General features: G+C 33.8%; 1 protein-coding gene across 1 annotated transcript in view; it reads right to left on the bottom strand.

Moving 5' to 3' along the window:
- Positions 1 to 24,345, bottom strand: part of ghrhrl (growth hormone releasing hormone receptor, like) — a 27,551-nt gene extending 3,206 nt beyond the window's left edge. Inside the window, exons 1-11 of the mRNA XM_016550216.1 lie at positions 24,340 to 24,345; positions 18,129 to 18,237; positions 17,042 to 17,149; positions 15,286 to 15,377; positions 14,059 to 14,156; positions 13,644 to 13,776; positions 12,268 to 12,421; positions 8,682 to 8,700; positions 7,853 to 7,922; positions 7,671 to 7,762; positions 4,841 to 4,970 (exon numbers count right to left, since the gene is read on the bottom strand). Coding sequence (XP_016405702.1) covers positions 4,841 to 4,970; positions 7,671 to 7,762; positions 7,853 to 7,922; positions 8,682 to 8,700; positions 12,268 to 12,421; positions 13,644 to 13,776; positions 14,059 to 14,156; positions 15,286 to 15,377; positions 17,042 to 17,149; positions 18,129 to 18,237; positions 24,340 to 24,345 — 1,011 coding nt within the window. The remainder of the gene's footprint in view (positions 1 to 4,840; positions 4,971 to 7,670; positions 7,763 to 7,852; positions 7,923 to 8,681; positions 8,701 to 12,267; positions 12,422 to 13,643; positions 13,777 to 14,058; positions 14,157 to 15,285; positions 15,378 to 17,041; positions 17,150 to 18,128; positions 18,238 to 24,339) is intronic.

The raw sequence follows: 24,345 nt of genomic DNA, 5'->3' as shown, positions 1-24,345 counted from the left end.
TGCAAATTTTCCCACATCGTGACGTAGACATGTGGGGGCGTGTTTAAAAGAGGCGTTTTAGGTAGGTGTGGTTGACTCTTAACTTTTATAAAGAATATCTCTTTGGATTTGAGACTTTAGTCTTTGCAATTTTACAGACCTTCTTTATGCACCAAGAGCTTGTAACACTCCAAAGAGAAAGGAAAAATTGAAATTGCATCATATGACCCCTTTAATCCAGATAATTCCACAGTAATGACATCCAACAGCTGACACATTTTGCAGGTGTGACTGAATTTAAACATGATAGGAATTGTTCATTAATTTGTATGCTGTTAATTGTTGAACAAATGAATCTTTTAAACTGGTTGTTTTTAGTGAATGAAAAACATACAGCACAACTAATGAAGTTGGATTCACAAACAAATGACTCTTTTTAGCGAATCAAAAACAGACCAAACAATCAGTGAAGTCTGATTCACGAGCAAATGACTTTTATGAGCCTATCCTTGTAATAAATAATTCAAAAAGACTCAAAAACTTCCTATACCATTTCATGGATGTTTTAAAAATGTTTACATTTCCAAAATTGGAAGTTTTTCATTTTAGAATAATTCTGCACATAATAGTCGATGTCTAACACAAGAAATTCAATTTAAAAATGGTATCCACTTTACAGATTGTACTCTTCAAATTTCTACTTTTGTGTTCCACAGAAAAATAACAGCATACAGGTTCGAAACGACACAAGGATGAGTAAATAATGGCACAACTGTCATTTTCAAGAGAACTATCTCTGTACTTTCAGATCAATTAGGTAGATAAGGCACACACACACACACACATATATATATATACATAGTATCTTACTGGGAACCCTAAAATAGATGTCCTAAGATATCAAACCTGTCACTAGGATCGCCGTAGGCTCTGTAAACATCAAATAGCAATCTGTAAACTTAAGGTGCCTCTCTGTCTGTCAGTCATTTTTCACATTCAGGGTGAGCTGACATATCTGACTACTCAAGATAAATAACATAGTCCTACTTCAATGTTAGCCTTCAGAGAAATTAATTAGCACTAAAAAACACACATCACGGACATCATAGTAAACCCTTACAAGAAAGCCTTCCTGTTGTTTCTCGACCTCCTGCATGGAATTAATCTTTAAAATTAGTCACCGGCCCTTCAGGAAACTCAATTAGTGTTCTATCTAACTTAAGTAATATCTCTAAAGCCCCAATGTCCATCTTCTGTCTCAACAGATCAAAGGTGAGTATGAGGTCTGCTCTGAGGTTGTTTTGATCTGAGCTCATCTGAAGGCTGGAATACACCACATGACTTTTAAAATCTGTACAGAACACTAGGCATCATACACTTTCGGATTTTGTAAATGGTTGAAAATGGAGAAAAACTGGCCATCATATACCAAACGACTCGGGATAGCACACCGAACACAACAAAATCTCACAGAAACATGCGCCTCATTGTTAGTGTGTGACATATTAAAAAGAAAAAGTAATTTGCTAGTTAATATGACTATATGTTCTTATTTCAGTAAAAAAGAACTGGTTTAAAAGTTTGTGAATTAGACTACTCTGGTTGCTATGTATGTTTTTGATTTACTCAAAAGAACTGATTTAAAATAATAATTTGTTCATGAATCAGACTACACTGGTTGTGCTGTCTGTTTTTGATTTACTAAAAAGAACCATTTTTAAAGAGTCTTTGTTTGTGAATCGGACTATACTGTTTGTGCTATGTGTTTTTGATTCAATAAAAAGAACTGGTTGAAAAGAGTCAGTTAGTGAATCAGACTACGCTGGTTGCTTTGTATGTTTGCGATTGACTAAAAGAATAATTTTAAAAGAGTAATTTGTTTGTGAATCGGGCTATACTTTTTGTGCTGCATGTTTATGATTCAGTAAAAAGAACTGGTTTAAAAGAGTCATTTATTGGTGAACCAGACTACACTGGTTGCTTTGTGAGTTTTTGATTCACTAAAAAGAACCATTTTAAAAGAGTCATTTGTTAGTTAACCCATTTGTGCCCAAATTTTTCTGAATGGTTTCATGCATATAGTCATGTTAATAGTGTCCTATGTGAACATGTTCTGCATTTATTTTCCCCAGGTTTTAATTTTTTTTCTTGAAAATCGTATTTGAATGTGCGGCAACTATAGTTGCCGGTGGGCAAATATGTTGTATGCAACCCTTCAATGTCAAGTTTGAATAGGAGGAGAGCTTTTGGCATCTAACTCATAATAACTGCTTTCAACAGATCAATCTTTATTCATAAACAAATTTATTATGCATTAAAGTCCAAGAACATTCGATGCAAACCCAAAAAAGGCTGCATCTAGCTTATAATCTCTTGAATATGAAAACATAACAAATCCATTTGTCTTAAAGTGGTGGAACATAGTGCAGAACAAAGTGCAGCCATTAGGTTGCCCCAACAGGGTATTGTGTATGAATTTATGAAAATAAATAAATAAAAATAAATAGAATGAAGAAAATATTACATCTATATAAGAAAATTATGCATTTAACTGTTTGATTACCAACATTCTGCAACATATCTTCTTTTGTACTCAACAGAAGAAAGAAACTCATAGGTTTGCAACTTGAGGGTGACTAAATGATGACACAATTTCCATTTTTGGGTGAACTTTCCCTTACGTAAGCAGTGAAGGTACAAGTAGTTTTATACATTTACATAAACATATTTGCATGCTATACTTTGTGATGAAAATATATAAAATATCACATTTTTTATGAATAGGCACATATTGATTAGGTCAAATGGATTAATCCTGACAAAAGTCCTTGATATTCATGAAATTAATGATACTATTTTTTTAAATATATGCTTATTTAAATAATTATCATGTGTATGCTACACCCATGATTGTTTGTTTATTTATTTACTTATTATTGAACATGCAGGTATTTTCATTCTTAGAGGTGTTAGTTAAATGAAAATAAATAGAATGAAGAAAATATTACATCTATATAATAAAAATTTAAATATATGATTATTTAAATAATTATCATGTGTAGGCTACACCCATGATTGTTTGTTTATTTATTTACTTATTATTGAACATGCAGGTATTTTCATTCTTAGAGGTGTGTTAGTTAAATGAAAATAAATAAATAAAAATAAATAGAATGAAGAAAATATTACATCTATATAATAAAAAAGGTATACCTGAAAGAAAATTATGCTTTTTTTTAAGGCCCAAAGTATTCAATGGCTTACTGTAGTCGGTGATTTCATATAATAATGTAAATGTAAACTCATTACTTGTCTGAATTTCAACATTATAATGGAATCATAAGTCATAAAAAGAATTAGGGTCCTTGACCAATTAGAAGGAAATGCATCCAAACTGGATAAAGGGGCCTCAATATTTTGCCCCTTACAAGACATAATGTCATAAAAGGGAGAAAAAGATAATCTACAGCAATTAATCCCATGCGCTAGCTCTTTATCTTTCCATTCTTCCTTTTGTGTGACTGATGGAAGTTTGTAAACTGCTGCTGTCACTTGAAAGCTGGAAATTCCCACCCCCCGTGGCAAAAGCAGACACAGAAGTGGGGCAGTAGAGCTGTGGAAAGATTGCTTTCTCATCTCCTCCTTTTGACAGATTTATTCCTATCAAATTAAGGTCTACTGTACAGTAGAGATGACAGTTAAAGGGTTAAGTTAGGTTTTAGGTGGGATATTATGAAAGAAAAAGCACTAAACAAGACCAATAACCTTGATTTATTAACCTATTAACACATTTCCCCATGATATGTACTTACAAGTCATTTGCCCACCGGCAACTATAGTTGCTGCTTGGACTTTTGACTAAGTATACAAAAAACTATAGATTTAGAACTATAGAACTATAGATCTCCTGTAAGATTTGTTTTGTTTGGATGATTCTAGAGACCTTCATGAGGTCATACTTATTAGTAACATGAAAATTAAATTTCTTTGGGAGGGTTTGCCTTCGCCATGCTTCCTGGAAGTAGGGGTAGGAACTTGACAGCCTCATGTGACAGGAAGGAAGTGAATACCTTTCTTTTTTCTTGAAATCCTTTATTTGGTTGTTTTCTTGCATGTCATTGAGAAATAAAACATGGATAACATCTAGAAAAATACTTACAAAAGGAAAATGACAACTATAAACTGCGGCAACTATAGTTGCCGGTGGGCTTAAATGGGTTAATTGGACTACAACAGTTGCACTGTATGTGTATGATTCACTAAAAAGAACCGTTTGAAAAGAGTCATTCGTTCGTGAATCGGACTGTACTGTTTGTGCTTTGTGTTGTTATTATTCAATAAAAAGAACTGGTTAAAAGTCATTTGTTTGTGAACTACACAGGTTGGTTTTTATGTTTTTGATTCACTAAAAAGAACCATTTTAAAAGAATCATTTGTTAGTTAATCGGACTACACTGATTACACTGAATGTTTTTAGTTTAAAAAAAGTACCAATTGAAACAAGACATTTGTTTGTGAATCGGACCGTACTGTTTGTCCTGTGTGTTTCTGATTCAATAAAAAGAACAGACTGAAAATATTAATTTGTTCATGAACTGGACTATACTGTTTGTGCTGCATGTTTTTGATTCACTAAAAAGAACCAATCAGAAAGAGTCATTTGTTCGTGAATCACACACTAAATGTATCAACTCCCAAATGCCGAAAACTGCAGACTGGTTCTGATTTTTGGCAACTATAGCGTCAACACGTCCAGACTGAAAATCTGGGCAAAAATCATGTCTTGTATTCCAGCCTTAGTAAGTTTATGCATGCTGTGTTTGTGTTTAGGCTGTGTTGTGCTGATAGCGGGCTGAATAACCTGGAAGGAGCCCAGACACAGCTCGATGCAAAGCCGCAGGCTCACGTTGAAGTAGTCTGGGAGAAAGCTGAAGACCATGTAATGAGTGCCGAAGAGAGGGATGAGGAGGAGGGTGGACTTGGTCAGTCGCCTGAGGGGAGGAGAGATAAAGGATGAAGAGGAGGAAGGGTAAGAGTGTTATTGGGCAGATTAGTGCTGGGAGATTCTGGTGAGTGGACTTTATGGATTCAAACGAGTAAGAACATGATAAGGCATGACTTCAGACAACATTGTAAAGGTCAATTTTCACTCACCCTGTCGTTCCTAATCTGCATGCTGTTAATTTTTGCATGTACAAAGAAAGTGAATAGCGACAGATGCTGTGAAATCTCCAAAAAGGAGCAGAGAGCATTGTAAAAGAAACATTAAAGTAGTCTTTTTGACTTGTAGGCTGTACTTTGTGAGAAAAATCCTGCACATTCAGACTGGTCACACAATATGCAAGAAACCATGTCGTTTTGGCATCAATGATGGATGAATGCAGCATGAGATATATCAAGCAATTCACTTCCGTTGTCTTCTGTGGAAAAATAAAAAACAACAGCATGCTGCCGGTAATAAAATAATGACAATTTTCATTTTAGTGTGAACTGTTCCTTTATTAATTTGTGTCCTCTGTATTTGCACACTGATGTGAATATTCTTGAATGCATTATAAATACTGTGAGTAATGTTGTATTTATATCTTCCAGTAATATAATTTCTTGTGTTTGTATTGTTCTTCATACAGTATGTGAGCCAGATAAAAATGAATATGTAAGAATGTAAACATATCTGCAGTGATTATTATAATTGCTGATTTTAAAACACAAATGAAAAATGTATTATTTATTTATAGAACCATCATTCTGAGCTTAAAGGGAAAGTTCGTCCCAAAAAAAAATGGAAATTCATCTTCTCACACTCCAAACCTATGATTTTCTTTCTTCATAGAATACAGAGGTTTAGTTGCTTTTTTTCATAAAACAAATCTGTATAAAGAACTGTTGCATAAACGTAGTCTATATAACTTGTCCACAATATAAGTCTTCTGAAGTCAACTTTGTGTGAAATTGAAAGTTTATTCACTAAAATTTAATGGCAAAAATCTTTTTAATCATATTGGGTGAGCTATTCCTTTAAATATAGATATTTTGAGGTCCCTCAATGTTAAATATATTAAAATTTCACTCACAGATCAATGAACTCGCTGTGTTTTTCTATATTAGCACCACTGCACACAGTTTTAATGCAAAACCATCAAATAATCTGACAGAAACTCTTAAAAACACAGATCCCAGAGAGTGTAGCTGTCATTCACAGGCCTGTGTGACATCTGCATATGTAGGAGTATGAATATAAACACAACAGCAGCAAACACTCATTTTTGCCAAAAACAAAGAGCCTCTTCATGATAACACCATTAACAGGCCACATAACCAAGCACATACACACATCTCTCTCCAGATATTGTGTATGAGCCTTGCAATGTACTAGAAGTCATCCTCTGACACCTGGATGTAAAAACAGTATTGAAATTTGATTATGTTGCGTTGCTTGGCAACAGCCTACAGTTTGGCTATATGAACTGGCGGAAGATTTGTTTATTGTGATTTTTGTTATCATTAAAACTGTTTCAATCGATACAGTTCAGACTTCTTTCAAAACCTTAAAAAAAATCTTAATTATTCAAAACTTTTGATCACCAGTATATATAAATAAAGAAAAAGAAAGCTCATTCAAAATATAATAATTCAAAAATAACTCCGCTTGCGGGTTATCTATTAAAATACCTAAAATAGCAAAAGCAATCTTATTTCCAGTGGTTGTCATAATCACCAGTGCTGCTATCTGCAGGTCTCTATGGGGGGATGTAAGTACAGTAGAAATGCTTTAGAGGCTGAAAGAACAAAGGCACGGCACTTAAGAGAATCACACTTCCATCAGCCGCAGTGGCTAAAAATGATCAAAGGATCCTTACAGTGACAATGACGTGTCGAGTCCACAACAATCTCCTTCAGCGGCATTCTGGGAACTGTGAGCTTTGCTTCAGCTGTACATCTGTAGTGCTTATCCATGGATCTCAAAGTCTCGCTCCATGCATTTCATTACCACATCCCTGGAGTTCTTGTGTGTTTACGGGATATAAAAGAGCCAATATAATAATTCAAAAATAACTCCGCTTGCGGGTTATCTATTAAAATACCTAAAATAGCAAAAGCAATCTTATTTCCAGTGGTTGTCATAATCACCAGTGCTGCTATCTGAAATATGCCGAAGTTCTAAAACGACTAAAACTGATAAAAAAAATAAATTAAAGCTAAGTAGAAATATTCAATATAAAAAAAAAAATGTGAAAAGTACATAAAGGAATTAAAATAAAATGTTTATTAAAACTGCAAAAAAAATGTATTCAAAATATCAATAAATCCTATAATTGTATACAAATACTAAAATAACACTGCTACAGTATAATATTTGAGGAATATGTTAACATTAGTTCATGCATTCTAAACTGGAATGAACTAACAATGAACAATAGTATATTTAAAAACTAACATTGCCTTTAAGTTCATAATACCTAATGCATTTAATAGTAAAGTTGATGTATTGAACCTATGAATTTGTTAGGCTTATTGTAAAGCTCCCATCACTTGAGCCACGCTATCCCACAATCCTCCACGCAGACCTGCCGCTCAGCTCCCATAGAGAATGAATGGGAGAAAAGTTGAAAACACCCCACTCATGCATTTACTGTCCCGTTTTTGATATCCCTGCGCATGGGTTTGTGGTGTTGCCTTGATTTCTGTACCTGTACTGAGCCGAATTGTTGAACTGGATCAAGCGAGGGTTCAGTTTCTGCACCAGAATCCTGATAATGTTCATGAACAGAAAGAAGTTCACCTGGTTGGGAAGGAAAACAGGAAAATATGAGCTGAAAATATCTGTGTGTGAGCCAAATTCATTAATCCGTGTCCTCATGCTTTATCTCACCCCTATAGACACTACAATAGGACCCTTGATGATCCACCAATAAGGAGAATCTTCATTTATGTCCCAACACCTGAAAAAACAACAACAACAAAGGCCTGGATAAGACAGAGCTGATTCAAATCTGTAGTTTTTCTTCTCTCAATCCACAATCCACTAAAAGACTCATTTCCTGTCTGATGTGAGCGCAGAGCAACTGTGGATCTAAAGAGTGAAATAATAAACACTCAACTGCTCTCAAAGATCATATGACCAGGTAAAAGGTCATTCAAGTCATTCTGAACTGTTTTTGTACTTAAACTATAGATCTTAAACACAACAGCAGCAAACACTCATTTTTGCCAAAAACAAAGAGCCTCTTCATGATAACACCATTAACAGGCCACATAACCAAGCACATACACACATCTCTCTCCAGATATTGTGTATGAGCCTTGCAATGTACTAGAAGTCATCCTCTGACACCTGGATGTAAAAACAGTATTGAAATTTGATTATGTTGCGTTGCTTGGCAACAGCCTACAGTTTGGCTATATGAACTGGCGGAAGATTTGTTTATTGTGATTTTTGTTATCATTAAAACTGTTTCAATCGATACAGTTCAGACTTCTTTCAAAACCTTAAAAAAAATCTTAATTATTCAAAACTTTTGATCACCAGTATATATAAATAAAGAAAAAGAAAGCTCATTCAAAATATAATAATTCAAAAATAACTCCGCTTGCGGGTTATCTATTAAAATACCTAAAATAGCAAAAGCAATCTTATTTCCAGTGGTTGTCATAATCACCAGTGCTGCTATCTGCAGGTCTCTATGGGGGGATGTAAGTACAGTAGAAATGCTTTAGAGGCTGAAAGAACAAAGGCACGGCACTTAAGAGAATCACACTTCCATCAGCCGCAGTGGCTAAAAATGATCAAAGGATCCTTACAGTGACAATGACGTGTCGAGTCCACAACAATCTCCTTCAGCGGCATTCTGGGAACTGTGAGCTTTGCTTCAGCTGTACATCTGTAGTGCTTATCCATGGATCTCAAAGTCTCGCTCCATGCATTTCATTACCACATCCCTGGAGTTCTTGTGTGTTTACGGGATATAAAAGAGCCACTTTTGCATAACATCCTGTCCTGTCTACTTCAGTACTATAAGATATTATTTGTAAATAATTTGACCTTACAATGATTTTCTATATGAACTTACTATATTTTTGCAGCATTTATTAATGTTGGTTAATGTTAGCATCCAAAGATATTACTACATTACAGTTAAAATTGTTAGTAAAACTAAAACTATTAAAAAGTATTTTCGGTAATTAAGTTGAAATCAAATAAAACATAAATATTAGATGAAACACTTATATTAGAAACAAATATGAGAAATGTTGCCCTGGCAACTAACTGAAATACGCTGAAGTTCTAAAACGACTAAAACGGATAAAAAATAAATTAAAGCTAAGTAGAAATATTAAATTTAAAAAAATGACAAAAGTACATAAAGGAATTAAAATAAAATTTAAATTAAAACTGGAAAAAAAATCTAATTCAAAATATCAATAAATCCTATAATTGTATACAAACTGTTACTAAAATAACACTGGAATGAACTAACAATGAAATAAACACATTTCATTACACCAAATACACAAAATAATGTTCTTTTTAGCAGCATCATATGACCCCTTTAAGGCATTAGTGAAAGGGAATCTTTCAGAGAGCGTTCAACGCAACTCTGTAAAAAAACAAAAACATAATAATAAAAAAAGCACAGATAATAAACCTAGAAGCTATTATTTTCAATGATGATCATGATAATGGCACTGCATGTAGAATAAGTCAGTTTGATGCAGACTTTATTCAGTGATACCCAGACAGAAGCACATTAAAAGAATCAGAGCTATGCTGTATGAAATATAAAGTGCCTTTTAGTTAAATTACCAAAAGTTTGGCAAAATTCAAAATTAATATTTTAAGCAATTATGAAAATAAGCTTAAACGTTTATGGAAATTATACAGCATTTAGACAGTGTTCATTAAGTATTAAACATTTGCACAAGAAAACATCAATTTCTATCTAAAAAATTAAAAAAGAGGGAGCTGATATCTTAAATATATTCATGAAATGCAGTTTGCAACCTCTTCAACTTTCCAAAATGTGATTCAAAAGTATGTGAAGCAGAGAAAAAAAAAATGTAGGACTTGATTTAATCCTCCAGGAATTGACTGGAAGCATTATACACCAGAATGTATCTCAGATTAAAACTAAAAATAATTCTTTAGAATAACATGCGCTGATCACTGACAATAAAACTGATAGTTCGCAATAAAACCGGGAACAGGTATAAGAACAAGAGCATCGACAATGTCATTTGAACTGTTTGTTCTTTCAATTGTCTGTTCAAATCAAAAACGATAGAAATGCCATTCACATAAATTGTTCTGACACTTCTCAGCCCTCCCCGTGTAACAGAGACAAGGAAAGGAGAGAGAGAGACAGAGAAATATAAATGGAAACTGAGAAACAGAAGGATCATGCTGTACTTCACTGATTGGAGTGACTGAGACTGTAATAGCTGCTAACATAAGAAAAATAATAGGTTTCAGAAATACACATCATAATGTACAGTCAGTAATGTAATGGTCATTATTGCAAAAATAAAACCCTAGACTGATCATGATGTGACACAGAGCACATTATTCTTTACATACATACTGTATACTTCCATTCAAATTATTAGAGTGGTTAAAATGTTTTAATGTTTTAGTCTTTTATGCTCATCAAGGATGTATTTATTTAATCAAAAAATAAAGTAAAACAGTAATATTGTGAAAAAATTACTACAACTTAAAATAACTGCTTTCTATTTTAATATATTGTAAAATTTATTTCAGTGATGCAAGGCTGAATTTTCAGCATCATTACTCCAGTCTTCAGTGTCATATGATCCTTCAGAAATCATTCTGATATGCTGCTCTGCTGCTCAACAAACCTTTATTATTATTGCTGAAAACTGTTGATTAATATTTTTGTGGAAACCATGATACATGTTTTTTTTTTCAGGATTCTTTGATGAATAGAACGTTCAAAAGAACAGCATTTATTTGAAATTTGACATTATAAATGACTTTATTGTCACTTGTAATCAATTTAATGAATTCTTGTTGAATAAAAGCATTCAATTATTATTATTATCAATGTTGAAAACAGTTGTGTGTATATATACCATTTGAGTATCCTGACACTGCAACACTCACTCAACCAATAGCATAAGTTTGGGGCGGGACTATGTGTAAATTTGACCAATGGCAGGTGGGATGTGTTGGGGATGGGATGTGTCATTATTTTTGCCATTTCATTTGGTCTTTGGTGACATTTTTTGGTCACACCGCAACTATAACCATAATGACACAGAAGAATGATATCGTTGGATTTTTTTCCAGCTGATAAACAATAAATACATTGACAGCCAATCAGAATCCACCCTGCTTTAAAGGGGTCCTATTATGCTCTTTTACAAAGTCTTGATTTTGTTTTGGGGGTGTACTAGAACAAGCTGTCATACTAGGTTGTTTGAAAAACACATTATTTTTCACATATTTTACATTATTACAACACCTCTCTCCCCAGTCTGGCGAGAGTAGTTCCTGTGTCAAATGAAGGCCCGCCTTCTGAAATACAAAATGTGCTGTGATTGGTTAGCTGGGCCAGTGTGTGTTGTGATTGGTTAGCTGGGCCAGTGTGTGTTGTGATTGGTTAGTCAAAATCAAATCAATTTGAGCGCGATTTAAACCCGGATGATTGTAACCACTCTAAGTTCATCTGCCTTGGGAAAGCTAGCTTGTCTCCGACGTAGTAATAACACTCGTTGCCTTTTCTAGAGCAGCTCAACCAGGTCTCATCCCATTCGTCGATATTTGTGATATCACAAATCCCGGAAAATATGCGTTGTAGTCCAAACGAGTCGTTCGTTGTAGTTTTTGAAAAGTGATTTCTGTTAAATAAAATATCTCCTTTTGAAGTGGACTTTGAGCTTTGTAACTTTGCAAATCTTTTTTATGCTCAAACAGCAACATTACAGACTAACTAAAGTTGAAAAAGTGAAAAAGCATAATAGGACCCCCTTTAAAAGAGCTTGAGCATTTAAAGTGACAGACGACAAAACTGCAACGCACTTATAATAAACACAATATTATTGTACGTTGGTGTGGACATTAATATAGTCATCGTTATAGTTATCTATATACCTATCATTCTTGGTTTGAACAGTTACAAAAATAATATCAGGACAACAAACTAAATTTCATTTTTCCCTTTTTGTTCCTTTAATAACTCACATTGTCTACACTAGTAGATGAACCTCATTTGTGATGGCCAGAGGAAAGAGTGTGAGAGAGGACAGGGACAGATATGAGCGTCTCACCCCAGCCCAGCAGAGCGAAACTCCAGAGACAGCGGCGGCTGCGCGGGAAGGCCGAGACCAGCAGAAAGTTCAGATACACGGCTTCAACCAGCAACCAGAAGAAATTAGTCATTATGCAATAATGACAAAATACCACCGACGCCTTACAGGCCGCCTGCGGAGAGAGAGAGAGGAAGAGATAGAGAGAGATGCTGAGAATGATAAACAGGGCATGACGGCAAAAAAACAAGAGAGGAAGAAATAAACAGATGGAGAAAGCAGAAACTCAGCGGGAAATAAAGGAAGGTGAAAAATAAATGCAGCTGGAAGTTATCAAGGAACTTTCCATAAACAGGGCACAAAATAGAGTCTAATAAACTCTTAATTCATTTTTAATTACTTTTTTTCTTTTTTTTAAATAAAAAGGTGCTTTTTCAGACCTTCAGTTAAGCTCCAATAATTCAAATAAATACAGTTCTGTTCAAAAGTTTTAGCTCAGTAAGATTTTTTTTTAAATCAAATCAATTAAAAATTGTATTCAGCAAACACGCATTAATCAAAATGTACAGTAAACTGACAGTAAAGACATATTGTTACAGAAGATTTATATTTCCAATAAAAGCTGTTCTTTTGCTTTCTATACATAAAAGGATCCTGAAAAACAATGTATCATGGTTTCCACAAAAATATGAAGCAGCACAACTGTTTTCAACATTGATAATAATCAGAAATGTTTCTTGAGCAGCAAATCAGCATATTAGAATGATTTCTGAAGGATCATTTGATACTGAAGACTGGAGTAATGATGCTGAAAATTCAGCTTTGCATCACAGCAATAAATTACATTCTAAAATAGATTCAAATAGAAAACAGTTATTTTGAATTGTAATAATATTTCACAATATTACAGATTTACTGTATTTTTGATCAAATAAATGCAGCCTTGATGAACCTAAGACACTTCTTTCAAAAACATAAAAAAATCTTGAAGCCCCCAAACAGTATAGTGTATCTTAAATATTATGATTTTGGGACTTAAGTAAATTTAATTGTTGTTTTTTATTTTTGTCCTGTATCTTCTGATTGGCTGTGATTTTATGGCATCATGCATCAGTTTTTTGTTGTCACATCATGCCTGGCTACACAATATAAGGCAACATCGCATACATCCTTCATGGAGAAAGCAATCCCAGAATGCACTGTGACAACTGACAAGATGGTGAATGGAGTCAAGAGAAATGTCAAATATAAATACAGTTACGACGACTTAAAAAAAAAAAACCTGTCACACATCCGTTGAGTCATTTGAGTCACAAGTGGAGAGTGTGAAGTCAGTCAGGTTTGTACAGTACTTTTGACAGGAAAGGCTGTCAGGACTGTGGTGTTGATGAACTCACTGTAGAGAGTGTGCAGTGATCTGTGTCGTCACTGGAGAACAGCGTGGCATCTTTGATAAACACAGCCACCGATTTCAGGATGAAGGTGAAAAACAGCTGCATGTGGATGTAGTTTCGAGCACAGTGTAATCGCCTACAGAATACAAACAACAGGTCAGTTCTTTCATTTTAAAGAACACAGTTTTTGAACAATGTTTGAAAATTATTTAAAGATGTATAGCCAGTGTCAGGTTTATGTAAAAAAAAAAAAAAGTAGCTAGATATGCTAAAATTACTCACAAAATAGACTAAATATATTAAAGCAGTCCTTTTTTTTTTACAATAACTTTCAGGTTATGTGAGTGGATTCTGTGTTTAGGTTTGGAATTTTTTTTTTTTTGTTCATCAATAAGAACGCATTATAAAGGCACAGTACCTGAAGAGCAGCAGTATTGCCACGGCAACAGAGAGCGACAGCAGTGATGCTCCATAACCAACAGTGTAGATCAGTTTCACAGTGGCAAAATACGACTCCTGAGGGACAAACAAGCAGAAATCAATTACATCTGAATGACCATGTTCAGGACACAGAGTCTGTTTGAATACAATAAACATAATTTTCTGGATAAAGGGGTAAATCAATGAATGTGCACATCAATCAACCAAAAAATGCATCATTATTTGATCCAATGATAAATGAATGAATGAATAATAATTTGAATCAGACAGACAAAATTATGAAAGCCTAAAGCCTGTTTATACTATTAAAAATTTTTTTTTTTTTTTTAAATGTAAGTAAAAGTTTACTCTTGCCTTTTTAGAGCATCACCGAAACACTATTTTCTTGTTTATCACTGTAAAGTTGCTTTGCAACAATCTGTATTGTAGAAAGCGCTGTATAAATAAAGGTGACTTGAATTGACACGACTAAAAAAAATTTAATTTTTAAAACATTAAATATAAAAAATAACTGAATAAATGTTACTAGATTAAAATTAAGTCAATTAAACTATTTTTTTTATTTTTTATATTAACTTTTATAAAATGTATTTCTATATTAACTACATGTACTTATTTCATCATAAACTTAAAAACTATAAGCCAACTATAAACTATAAGTGAGAATTATGGCAGACAGACATAATTGTGAAAGCCTATAACCTGTTTATTCAGAAAAAAATAAAATTCAAATTCAAATAAATCTAGTAAAATTTGATAGTTTAATCTTCAGTGAAAAATAAAATAAAATAATATTATGATTAAATTAAATATAAAGTATAGTATAAGTAATATTGAGTTCAATAAATGTTACTAGATTTAAATTCAGTCAGTAAAATGATTTAGTCATTATTATTACTATTGTGAAATATTTATTAATTTAGTAATTACAATTAATGTATTAATCTATTTATAAATTAACTAAATTTATTTATTTCAACAAAATTAAAAACCCAAAGTTGGTTTGAGTTCATATTGAGATTCTTGACTGTGTCTTTACAAATCTGAGACATTCTTCTGAAACTAGAGGAGGTACATATGAGATTACTGAGGTCTTTTTCTAGGAAGAACAACCTGAAAAGCAAGACATTTAAGCAAATGTGTATGGATAAAGTGGAAATAATTATCAAATATATGCAAGTATGAATTTCAGAGTATGTCTGACCTCTGGGATCTCGTCCTCAACACTGCAGGCCTCATGGTAAGCAGGGAACGGATGTGACCAGCCGCCAGCCGTGCAGTTACGACTCACTATCCCTAGAGTAATCCATTAAAGGTCAAAAGGTCAATGACAATAAGGCAAGGCATTCTCTGCAAGCTTTTCAAAAAAAGGTTTACATATGCTAATACGGTCACCCACCGGCACCTTCAAAATAAATGCATACATGCAAGTTGGCATTTCATGTGGTTTGTATTGACTTTTTTTCTAGAGAATGAGATGCAATGCATAAAATTAGCTTGTGCTAAAGCTGAATGTGAAATGAAGTCGGTTTCCTTTTCTGCACAAGACAGAGATACAAGGATGTAAGGATTTGAATGCAGTGTTGGTTGGTCGGGCTTAGACCAGGTTTAGTTTGTTATACTGCTGGATCTGTGGAGACTTTGAAAAGGTACTGCAAATATGAAAGCCTTTTTTGCTCAAACTTACAAAGCCTTGAAATCGAGGCTGTGCATTTTACCATTTGAGGTTTCAATTCATATTCTCAAGGTAAATGTGTATTGTTAAAGCCCACAGACTGAAACCAACTGGTTTGCTCGCAGAAGCTGTTAATGTGGAAATGCATGTATGGAGTAGGGTTGAGCAAACTCTCTTTCTATTCATTAAATAGAAACATTTCTATTTCTGAAATCCAAACAGCCAACCAATATTCTGTTCCAGACATTTCAATGTATTTTTACATAACCAATGTGGCCAATTACATTCTGTTATGGGTATTTAATTAAGTGCTTTCACCGCCAGCCGAAAATTTTTTAATTTTGCCAAACAGCATCACATAATGTCCACAACATTATTTTTAATCATTTTCAACTAATAAAAATGGTCCATTAAATTAAAGTTAGTTTATTAAGTACAATTAAATATGGGGAAATTTATACTAATTTCTCTAGATACTGTAGCATCCCAAATGTTGTTTATAAAAAATAATGCAATGTTTTAATTCAATGCTGTATAATTAAAAACAAGCATGGATAAGGCATAATGAAAAATTAAATATTTTTATTTATGAGATAATACCGTTATATGAAATGTTACATCTCAAGTGTTACAATTCAATGTTTTAATGTAATTCTATATAATAATGTGCATGGATAATTCACATTGAAAATTTTTTTTTTAATTGGTTATTAATATAATCCAATGTTTTAATTCAGAATTAAATATTTGAATTGAACAAATATTGGTGTGTGAATTGTTATCTGAAATGTCAGTTATTAATATAATAACAATATGCATGGATACTCCATGTTAAAAAAATTTTTTTTCATTTTAATGAATCAAATAATATTGGTACATCAACTTCTTTGCTCTTAGATTGTTATTAATAAAATCCAATGTTTTAATTTATTCATAATGAAATCTATACAAGATACATACACACACACACACAAAATGAAATGATTTTTTTTTAAAATTATTTACCAAACAATGTTATATGAATTATTATATCTCAAATGTTGGTTATTAATAAAATAATAATGTGCATGAATACTTTACATTAAAAACATTTATCATATTATCCTGGTGCATTAATTTCTTTTTATTTCAAACCTATTTATACATGAACTTCAATTTAAATTCAGATTACAATTATGCATCCTGTTTGCCACTTTTACCTAATTCACATTCATGTACTGAACTTTTAAATTCAGTTTCGAATCATGCACAAGTCTGATGTGGACGGTGTGGTTGTGTGTCGTACCCGTGTTGTTCTTGATGACAGAGAAAACAGCAGGACAGGGCAAGTGGATCGTCTCACCCACTGCAGCCCTGGGCCAACATACTACTGAATCCCATACTGGCAGACAATCTTCACAACACACACACACACACACGAAGAGCATGTGTTTATACAGTAAATACCCATGCACTCAAGCACCATCTGACAGGCTATCTGTGGCATGTAACAGCTAGAAATTGCTATATAAACGTCCAGTTTTCCACATTGGATTGGCACAAGTACATCTGTGCATGCCAATCCCCTGCAAAGCCGCTGCCAAACACGACTTCACTTCTGTGATCCACTGGGAAACACAAACGCAAGGCGCTGCATTACAATGAGTCTGATCTTGTACTAAACTCTGTCTCTGAATGTCACCACTGACAGCTTATGGCAGTGTTAAATGCTATGCAGATGTGATTTATTTTAAATGACATCTCATGGGTTTGTGACCTGTTTTCGTGTCATTTAAAATAAAAAAATGTAGAGTTTAAAAGTCAAAAAGTTAAAACGCTTGACAGGAGAAATTACTGATGATGTTATGGTTTAAAATATTTGTTTTAGAAATAATACAGAAATAAAAAATATAGTAAATCTTTTTACAGGAGCAGAATTTCCAGTTTGGGGTCAGTTTTTGCAAGATTTAATAAAGTATTTTGAAAGAATTTAACGTCAGTAAAGACATTTGTCAATGTTACATAAATTACATTTTAAAATATATTCAAATAGAAAACAGTTCATTTAAAATGTAATGATATTTTAGTAAATTTTTGGTCAAATAAATGCAGAGCACATTTAAAAACATTTGAAAAAATCTTACCGACCCCAAACTTTTGAATAGTCATATAATAGTCCTGGATAAATCTGAGAAATGTTTGAGTTTATATTGAGATCTCTGACTTCTGATTGCAGAACACAGTTTCTGAGGAGAAAAATCTGAGAAGCAGGATGCCTAAACAAAAGTCTCCATTTGCTCTCAATTGAAACTCAGCGCTCTTTAGCATGCTTCTCACATCCTAAGGGTAAAAACCCCTTCAACATCTAATCAGGAGCGTCTGTTTATTTCTACCTGAGGAGCTGCTGAGGTTCCCAAGATCTGTGATCTCTCTGAGACACTGCTGTTCATCTCTTGCCAACTGAATGATATACTCACACTCAGGATGCAAACTAGACAACACCTGCCAAGAGAGAAAATTAAATGAGTGAGTGGTGCATAAAAATGCCTTATTACACAACACTTAAAGATCCATCTTCAGATACTCATGCTCAAAAAAAAAATTACAATCAATTGCAAATGCAGTCCTGACCCACTTTCCAAACACAGAGAGAGCATGTGTTTATGTGCATGGTAAAAAAAAAGATTGAAATTGTAATGGTATTAACAGCACAGAAACGCATTACTTCTGACTGCATTAGCAGAAAGGTGAAATTTCTTCTTTTCAATGGATAGTCGATCTGTGATTTCAAATGATTGTAGCCTCTGTAATGGCTGTTAATGAAGTAGCCCTCGTCAAAAACCATTTCAACATACGTACTGTACGCACAAACACATGCACATATGCATGCATTAATTATGTACATGTAATCACAGCACTGATTCAGAGTGTCTCCAATCAAACACTTCAATGTGAGTTTATGCAGGTTAAAATGTTACTATGATCTCTAGCAGCATTTCAAAGCACTTGCAATCAAAGTCTCACAGGAAACGCTGCCTTTGTGCTGGAAATATTCAGGGAAATTTTATTGTTCAAAAAGGTTCAAGAAACCAGTATTTCAGCGGCTCAAAGTAACAGGTCCAGATATTACAGAAGCAGCAAATATAACAAATATAGATTTTCAATGGCCTTTCATAAACTATTAAACCCCCCAATGCACGGTAAACATGTGGTACCAATAGTTCATAATATTCCATAAATCATTTATAGTAAAGTTGCTGAAATTAAAAGATAACTGATTTTTTCACAACATTTACTCAAAATTCACACACAAAAATCTAAGAAAATATTTCTTAGGAAATGTATTAATCGTTTTATAGCCATATATATGTAAGGGATAATGCACGGCTAGCTGTGCATTAAACGATTTTAATGCACGACGTGGAGGCCAAGAACCCCGGTTGCCTCTGCAGAGTGCATTAAAATCATTTAATGCACAGCTAGCCGTGCATTATCCCGCTTATACCATGGTCATTTGCCAGCAGTGACAAGTTAAAGCTGTTAATGATGCTTGAAGCGCAATATTTGACCGGAAGGGTAAAAATATTTTCGTCAGTTACGGCTCATTAGCTCTAGCATTCTGTCCGCTTCAAATCAGACAGAGAGATGAAGTAGTGCGGTAAGACCACATTTATTTTAGTGAATTCTAGCATTTATGCCGAGTTCACACTGCACGATTTTAGCCCCCGGTTGTTTTTTATGTCAGCAGGTTGAAGCGACCCCAATAAGGTGATATTTAGGCCCTGAAATGTGAATTGTTCCAGGAGAACCCGGCAAAAAAAATGTGTATTTTACCCCCCGAACGCGATTTTTACTGGGGGACCCCTCGAAAGCAATTGGGCTATTTTCAGGCTAGTTTTGAGTACTAATTGGGCGGGCCCAGATAGTCGTTCAGTGTGAAACCAACAGTGATGCGACGTCTTTGAAAATCGTGCAGTGTGAACTCGGCATTATTTGAATTAATTATCGATCATGAGAGAGAGAGATGACAGTTTCTCTCGCTACAAACAATGAACCAATGTTTGAACAATGTTAGTAACTTCAAAACCAGTGATTTTACCCCCTTGTTACTGAGGAATATAATGTAGCTATCCAATATCTAGGCTATTTTATTAATAAAAGTCACAGGGCAGCGTTGTCAACAAGTCTCTGTGCTCCTGAATGTTTCTGTGTGTGCGCAGCGTGATCTGCGATCTGCAACCTCTCTCTCAAGTTCAAGTTGTCTTATTGGCATGACATTTGTATTATAGTATTGCCAAAACATTTTAAGTACATATAAAATACAGAATATAATTACACCACCAAAGTAATAAAGGCTTTCCTTTACAGCTAGAATGAAGCCCCCTGATGCTGAGATCTCAATGCGAGGTTTCTCTCCCAGTCCTTGCATTTAGCTCACAGGGTTTTGTGGCTGTTGGACCATATGTCTTTATGGTAAGCAAGGTGAACATTTGGAATAAGTGCACAGGGTCTAGAAAGTTCTACATTGTTTGCATGGATCACATGAAAAGGCACATCATTCCTTGGCAGTAATGTGGACTGTTATTTTAGCTTCTGGGAAGCGTTCTAAGGCTCTGATGGTCACATCTCTGAGGAGCCACGTTGCCCTTCATTGCTCGTAAGTCATTTGTCCCTGTGTGGACTATGATGTGCTTGTAAACAGGGTGCGAATTACGGGGGGTTTGAGAAGTTTAATATATATTCAGTGGGTACGGAAAGTATTCAGACCCCTTTAAATTTTTCACTCTTTGTTATATTGCAGCCATTTGCTAAAATCATTTAAGTTAATTTTTTTTCCTCATTAATGTACACACAGCACCCCATATTGACAGAAAAACACAGAATTGTTGACATTTTTGCAGATATATATGGGGTGCTGTGTGTACATTAATGAGGAAAAAAAATTAACTTAAATGATTTTAGCAAATGGCTGCAATATAACAAAGAGTGAAAAATTTAAGGGGGTCTGAATACTTTCCGTACCCACTGCATATATATATATATATATATATATATATACATAGACTACTATTAGTGATTTTTTTAAATAAGTCTGATGCTCACCAATGCTACATTTATTGGATTTAAAAAACGTAATATTGTGAAATATTAATACAATTTAAAATAAGTGTTTTCTATTTGAAAGTATTTTAAAATGTAATTTATATCTGTGATGTAAAGCTGAATTTTTAAAATATTATATTATTATCAATGTTGAGAACAGTTGTGCTGTTTCATATTTTTGTGAAAACCATGATATATATTATATATATATTTTTTTTTAGGATACTATGATGAATAGAAAGATCAAAAGAACAGCATTTATTTGAAACAAAACTCTTTTGTAACATTATAAATGTCTTTGCTGTCACTTTTGATCAATTTAATACATTTTGTTGAATAAAAGTATAAATTCTTTAAAAATTCTTTATTAAATCTTTCAAAAACCGACCCCAAACTTGAACAGCAGTGTATTCACATCAATAGTAAGCCAATGACACACACAGCACGAAAATGGCACCATTTCCCGAGAATTACTCCCATATAACATTCACTTTGATACAAGTTTTTGCCAATAACACTCTGAAAAGTTCAAACAATATTATTTTACACAAGAGAAGGTAAAAGTTCAACACTATGCTCTTCACAGGCTGCTCGATAAGGTTGGTTGTAGGTGCTACAGTCTGTCTTTAGAGGTAAATCATCTCCAAAGCGGTCACGTCTCTCTGCAATAGGGGGAGTTTTCATTGAATGAAAAATACAGGTCAGTGGCAGTGTATTGTTCATTAAAAGATTTCTTCAAAAACACTGAGCCGTTCAACACCATAAACAAGTCTACAGAGAAGGCAGTTGTGTGTGTGTTCACTCTGCGTGAGGTTCTGTACTCTCACACAGCAGCTCTATCTCATTCTAATCATCTCATATGCACTGGTTTTTCTCTACGTTTATCTCTTCATCTGCTTCTTTTTAATCCTCAAGCCTTAGAGACGCAGTAAGACTGATATTATCACTTGCCATTTTCAGTCTCTTCAGGAAAAAAATAAAAGCACATTTGGAAAACAGAAGTGGAGGGAAAACTAGAAAAACTATTCAATCAAACAATATTAAATAATGAGAAAGTGGTGTGTTTTTAGAAAAATTCGGCTCCTGCACATTACAACCAGGGTTTTTAGATAACTAAAACATTTTGATCTGACATAAAGCTGAAATAAATTAAAATATAAATATTAGTCTGCTAAATACATTTGTAATGCTAAATGTAAAAGCAAATGAGTTTATCCCTGACAACCTCTGTATAGTCCCATATAGCCACTTGTTTACAACTGCCTTTCTCAAGACAAGCAAAAGCTTTTTAAAAAATCAGCCTTCGTTTGGTCAGTTTACACTTGTCAGGATTTCTGAAGAACATTGCTGTCGCCTTCTCCTGGCATCCATTATCCAAAATCCAAATGAAAATATGCAACACATCCATATCATTACTGTCATCACAATAGGCCTCATTTCTGAACTGGCAGCGTATGGGAAGCAGATGTGACCGGAATATGAACGCAACATGCAAAATCTCATGTTAAGAGTTTTCCTCCCATAGAAAACCATTATTTGAAAAGCAATACATTACACGTAAAGCGGCAAGCGTTAAAGGGATAGTTCACCCAAACATGAAAATTACCCCATGATTTAATCACACTCAAGGCATCCTAGGTGTATATGACTTTTTTTCTTTCAGACGAATCTTGTTATTAAACCTGTTATACTGTATTATGACAGCACTTTTTTAAACTAAATTTCAATATCGTGATAATACTGCATACCGTGATAAAAGCATTAGCAATTAATCGCAACATGAAAATTTGATACCGGCATATACCTACCCACACGTCTCCGAGGGGTAAATAAAGGCATCCTGAAGCGAATCGATGTGTTTTTGTAATCCGATTGGATTCATCTGAAGGAAGAAAGTTATATATACATCTAGGATGCCTTGAGGGTGAGTAAATCATGGAGTAATTTTCATTTTTGGGTGAATTATCCCTTTAATGCGCATGTAATGTATTGCTTCCATATTCTGGGCTATTCTGCTTGTCTGTAAATATGCTTTATTAATAAGGTGTGTACTGAATTTGGACCTTCAGTGTTACTGTTTTAGTAGGCTACATTACATTAAGCGTTTTTCACGTTCCACGGCCACACCCCCGCACTAATGGTACAGCCCACAGCGCAAATTGCAAGAAAAAAATGGAAAAATTTAAAATAGTTTAGATTTCATTGATTCATTTATTATTTAGCAAAAGTAAAATTGAAAGAAAAAACCCCAAAGAAATGGCAATAATTCATTTAAGAAGCAACTGAAAAAAAAATGAAAAAATTAATGTTTGGTTTCATTTATTTTTATTATTGCATTTGCACCATCACCTCTGTAGTTTCACTAAGCTGCCCAAACTCTGCTCTGATAATCCAGACAGAGCTCTGGAACCATTATACGATTTATTCTATTTTTAGAAAGCAAGACTAGAAACATCTCAAAACGCACTGGACTTGAATTGAGTTTGTGAGACAGGAATCCCCTGGGTGCTTTTTGTATAGGTGTTACTTCAAGTTGTTGCTTCAGGGTTACTTTATCCCTGGGGAAAAAAGAAGAATTAGGTTACTATTTGGGTGAAGCTCATGAACGCTGCCTGGGTCATATTTCAACCCAAAATCAAAAGAAATACAATAAATTACATTTTACACTAAGAACATGAAGCCTTTTTTTTTCAGCACTTAGATTTTGAGCATTGTGACACTGTTAATTTATTTCAAATAAAAGAAATAAATGATCTTTTCCACGACATTCTAATTTATTGAGATGCACCTGTATATATATATATGTGTGTGTGTGTGTTAAATTTTTAATTTAAGTAATGTTAAGAAAATTTGGAAGGAAAATGTGCTTACTTGTCATGTAAATAATGTCATGACTAACAATGCAAAATATTCCTTAAACTAGGCTTCTTAATCTGTATGCAGAATAGGTGTTCTTATTATTTAAGTGAAATATGACTGTGACATTTGTTTGTAAGTCATTCATGTAGTATCATGCTGTTTAAACTGATGGAATCAGTATCTTGGAGAGGTGAGGTGTCTTCCATCTACTTGTTTTTCTTTGTGTGTGTGTGTGTGTGTGTATACAGTATGTGTGTGTGTATATGTGTGTGTATATATGTGTGTATATATATGTGTGTGTGTGTGTATATGTATATGTGTGTGTGTGATATTGTTGCTCTTTTGTTAGTTTTGACTGCTTTTATTTTCCTCATTTGTAAGTCGCTTTGGATAAAAGCGTCTGCTAAATGACTAAATGTAAATGTAAATGTAATCTATTGACCGGATATAAGCATGAGCATGAAATCAATCAAACCTCTGAGATCTTCCGCCTAATTTAATCACTACTGACTCTGGGTCTGTAAACTATTTCTAATACATTAGTCAGAGTTGATTTGTAAACAAGCAGCATTATTTAAGGTCTCTCTCCATTCATAAAGTCTCACACCCACTTCATTACACAAAATAAATATTTACGCCTACCTCCAT

The sequence above is a fragment of the Sinocyclocheilus rhinocerous genome, unplaced genomic scaffold (genome assembly GCF_001515625.1).
Source record: "Sinocyclocheilus rhinocerous isolate Xijiao unplaced genomic scaffold, SAMN03320098_v1.1 scaffold2716, whole genome shotgun sequence".
Classification (NCBI taxonomy): domain Eukaryota; kingdom Metazoa; phylum Chordata; class Actinopteri; order Cypriniformes; family Cyprinidae; genus Sinocyclocheilus; species Sinocyclocheilus rhinocerous.
This window is presented reverse-complemented; position numbering and strand designations above follow the sequence as displayed.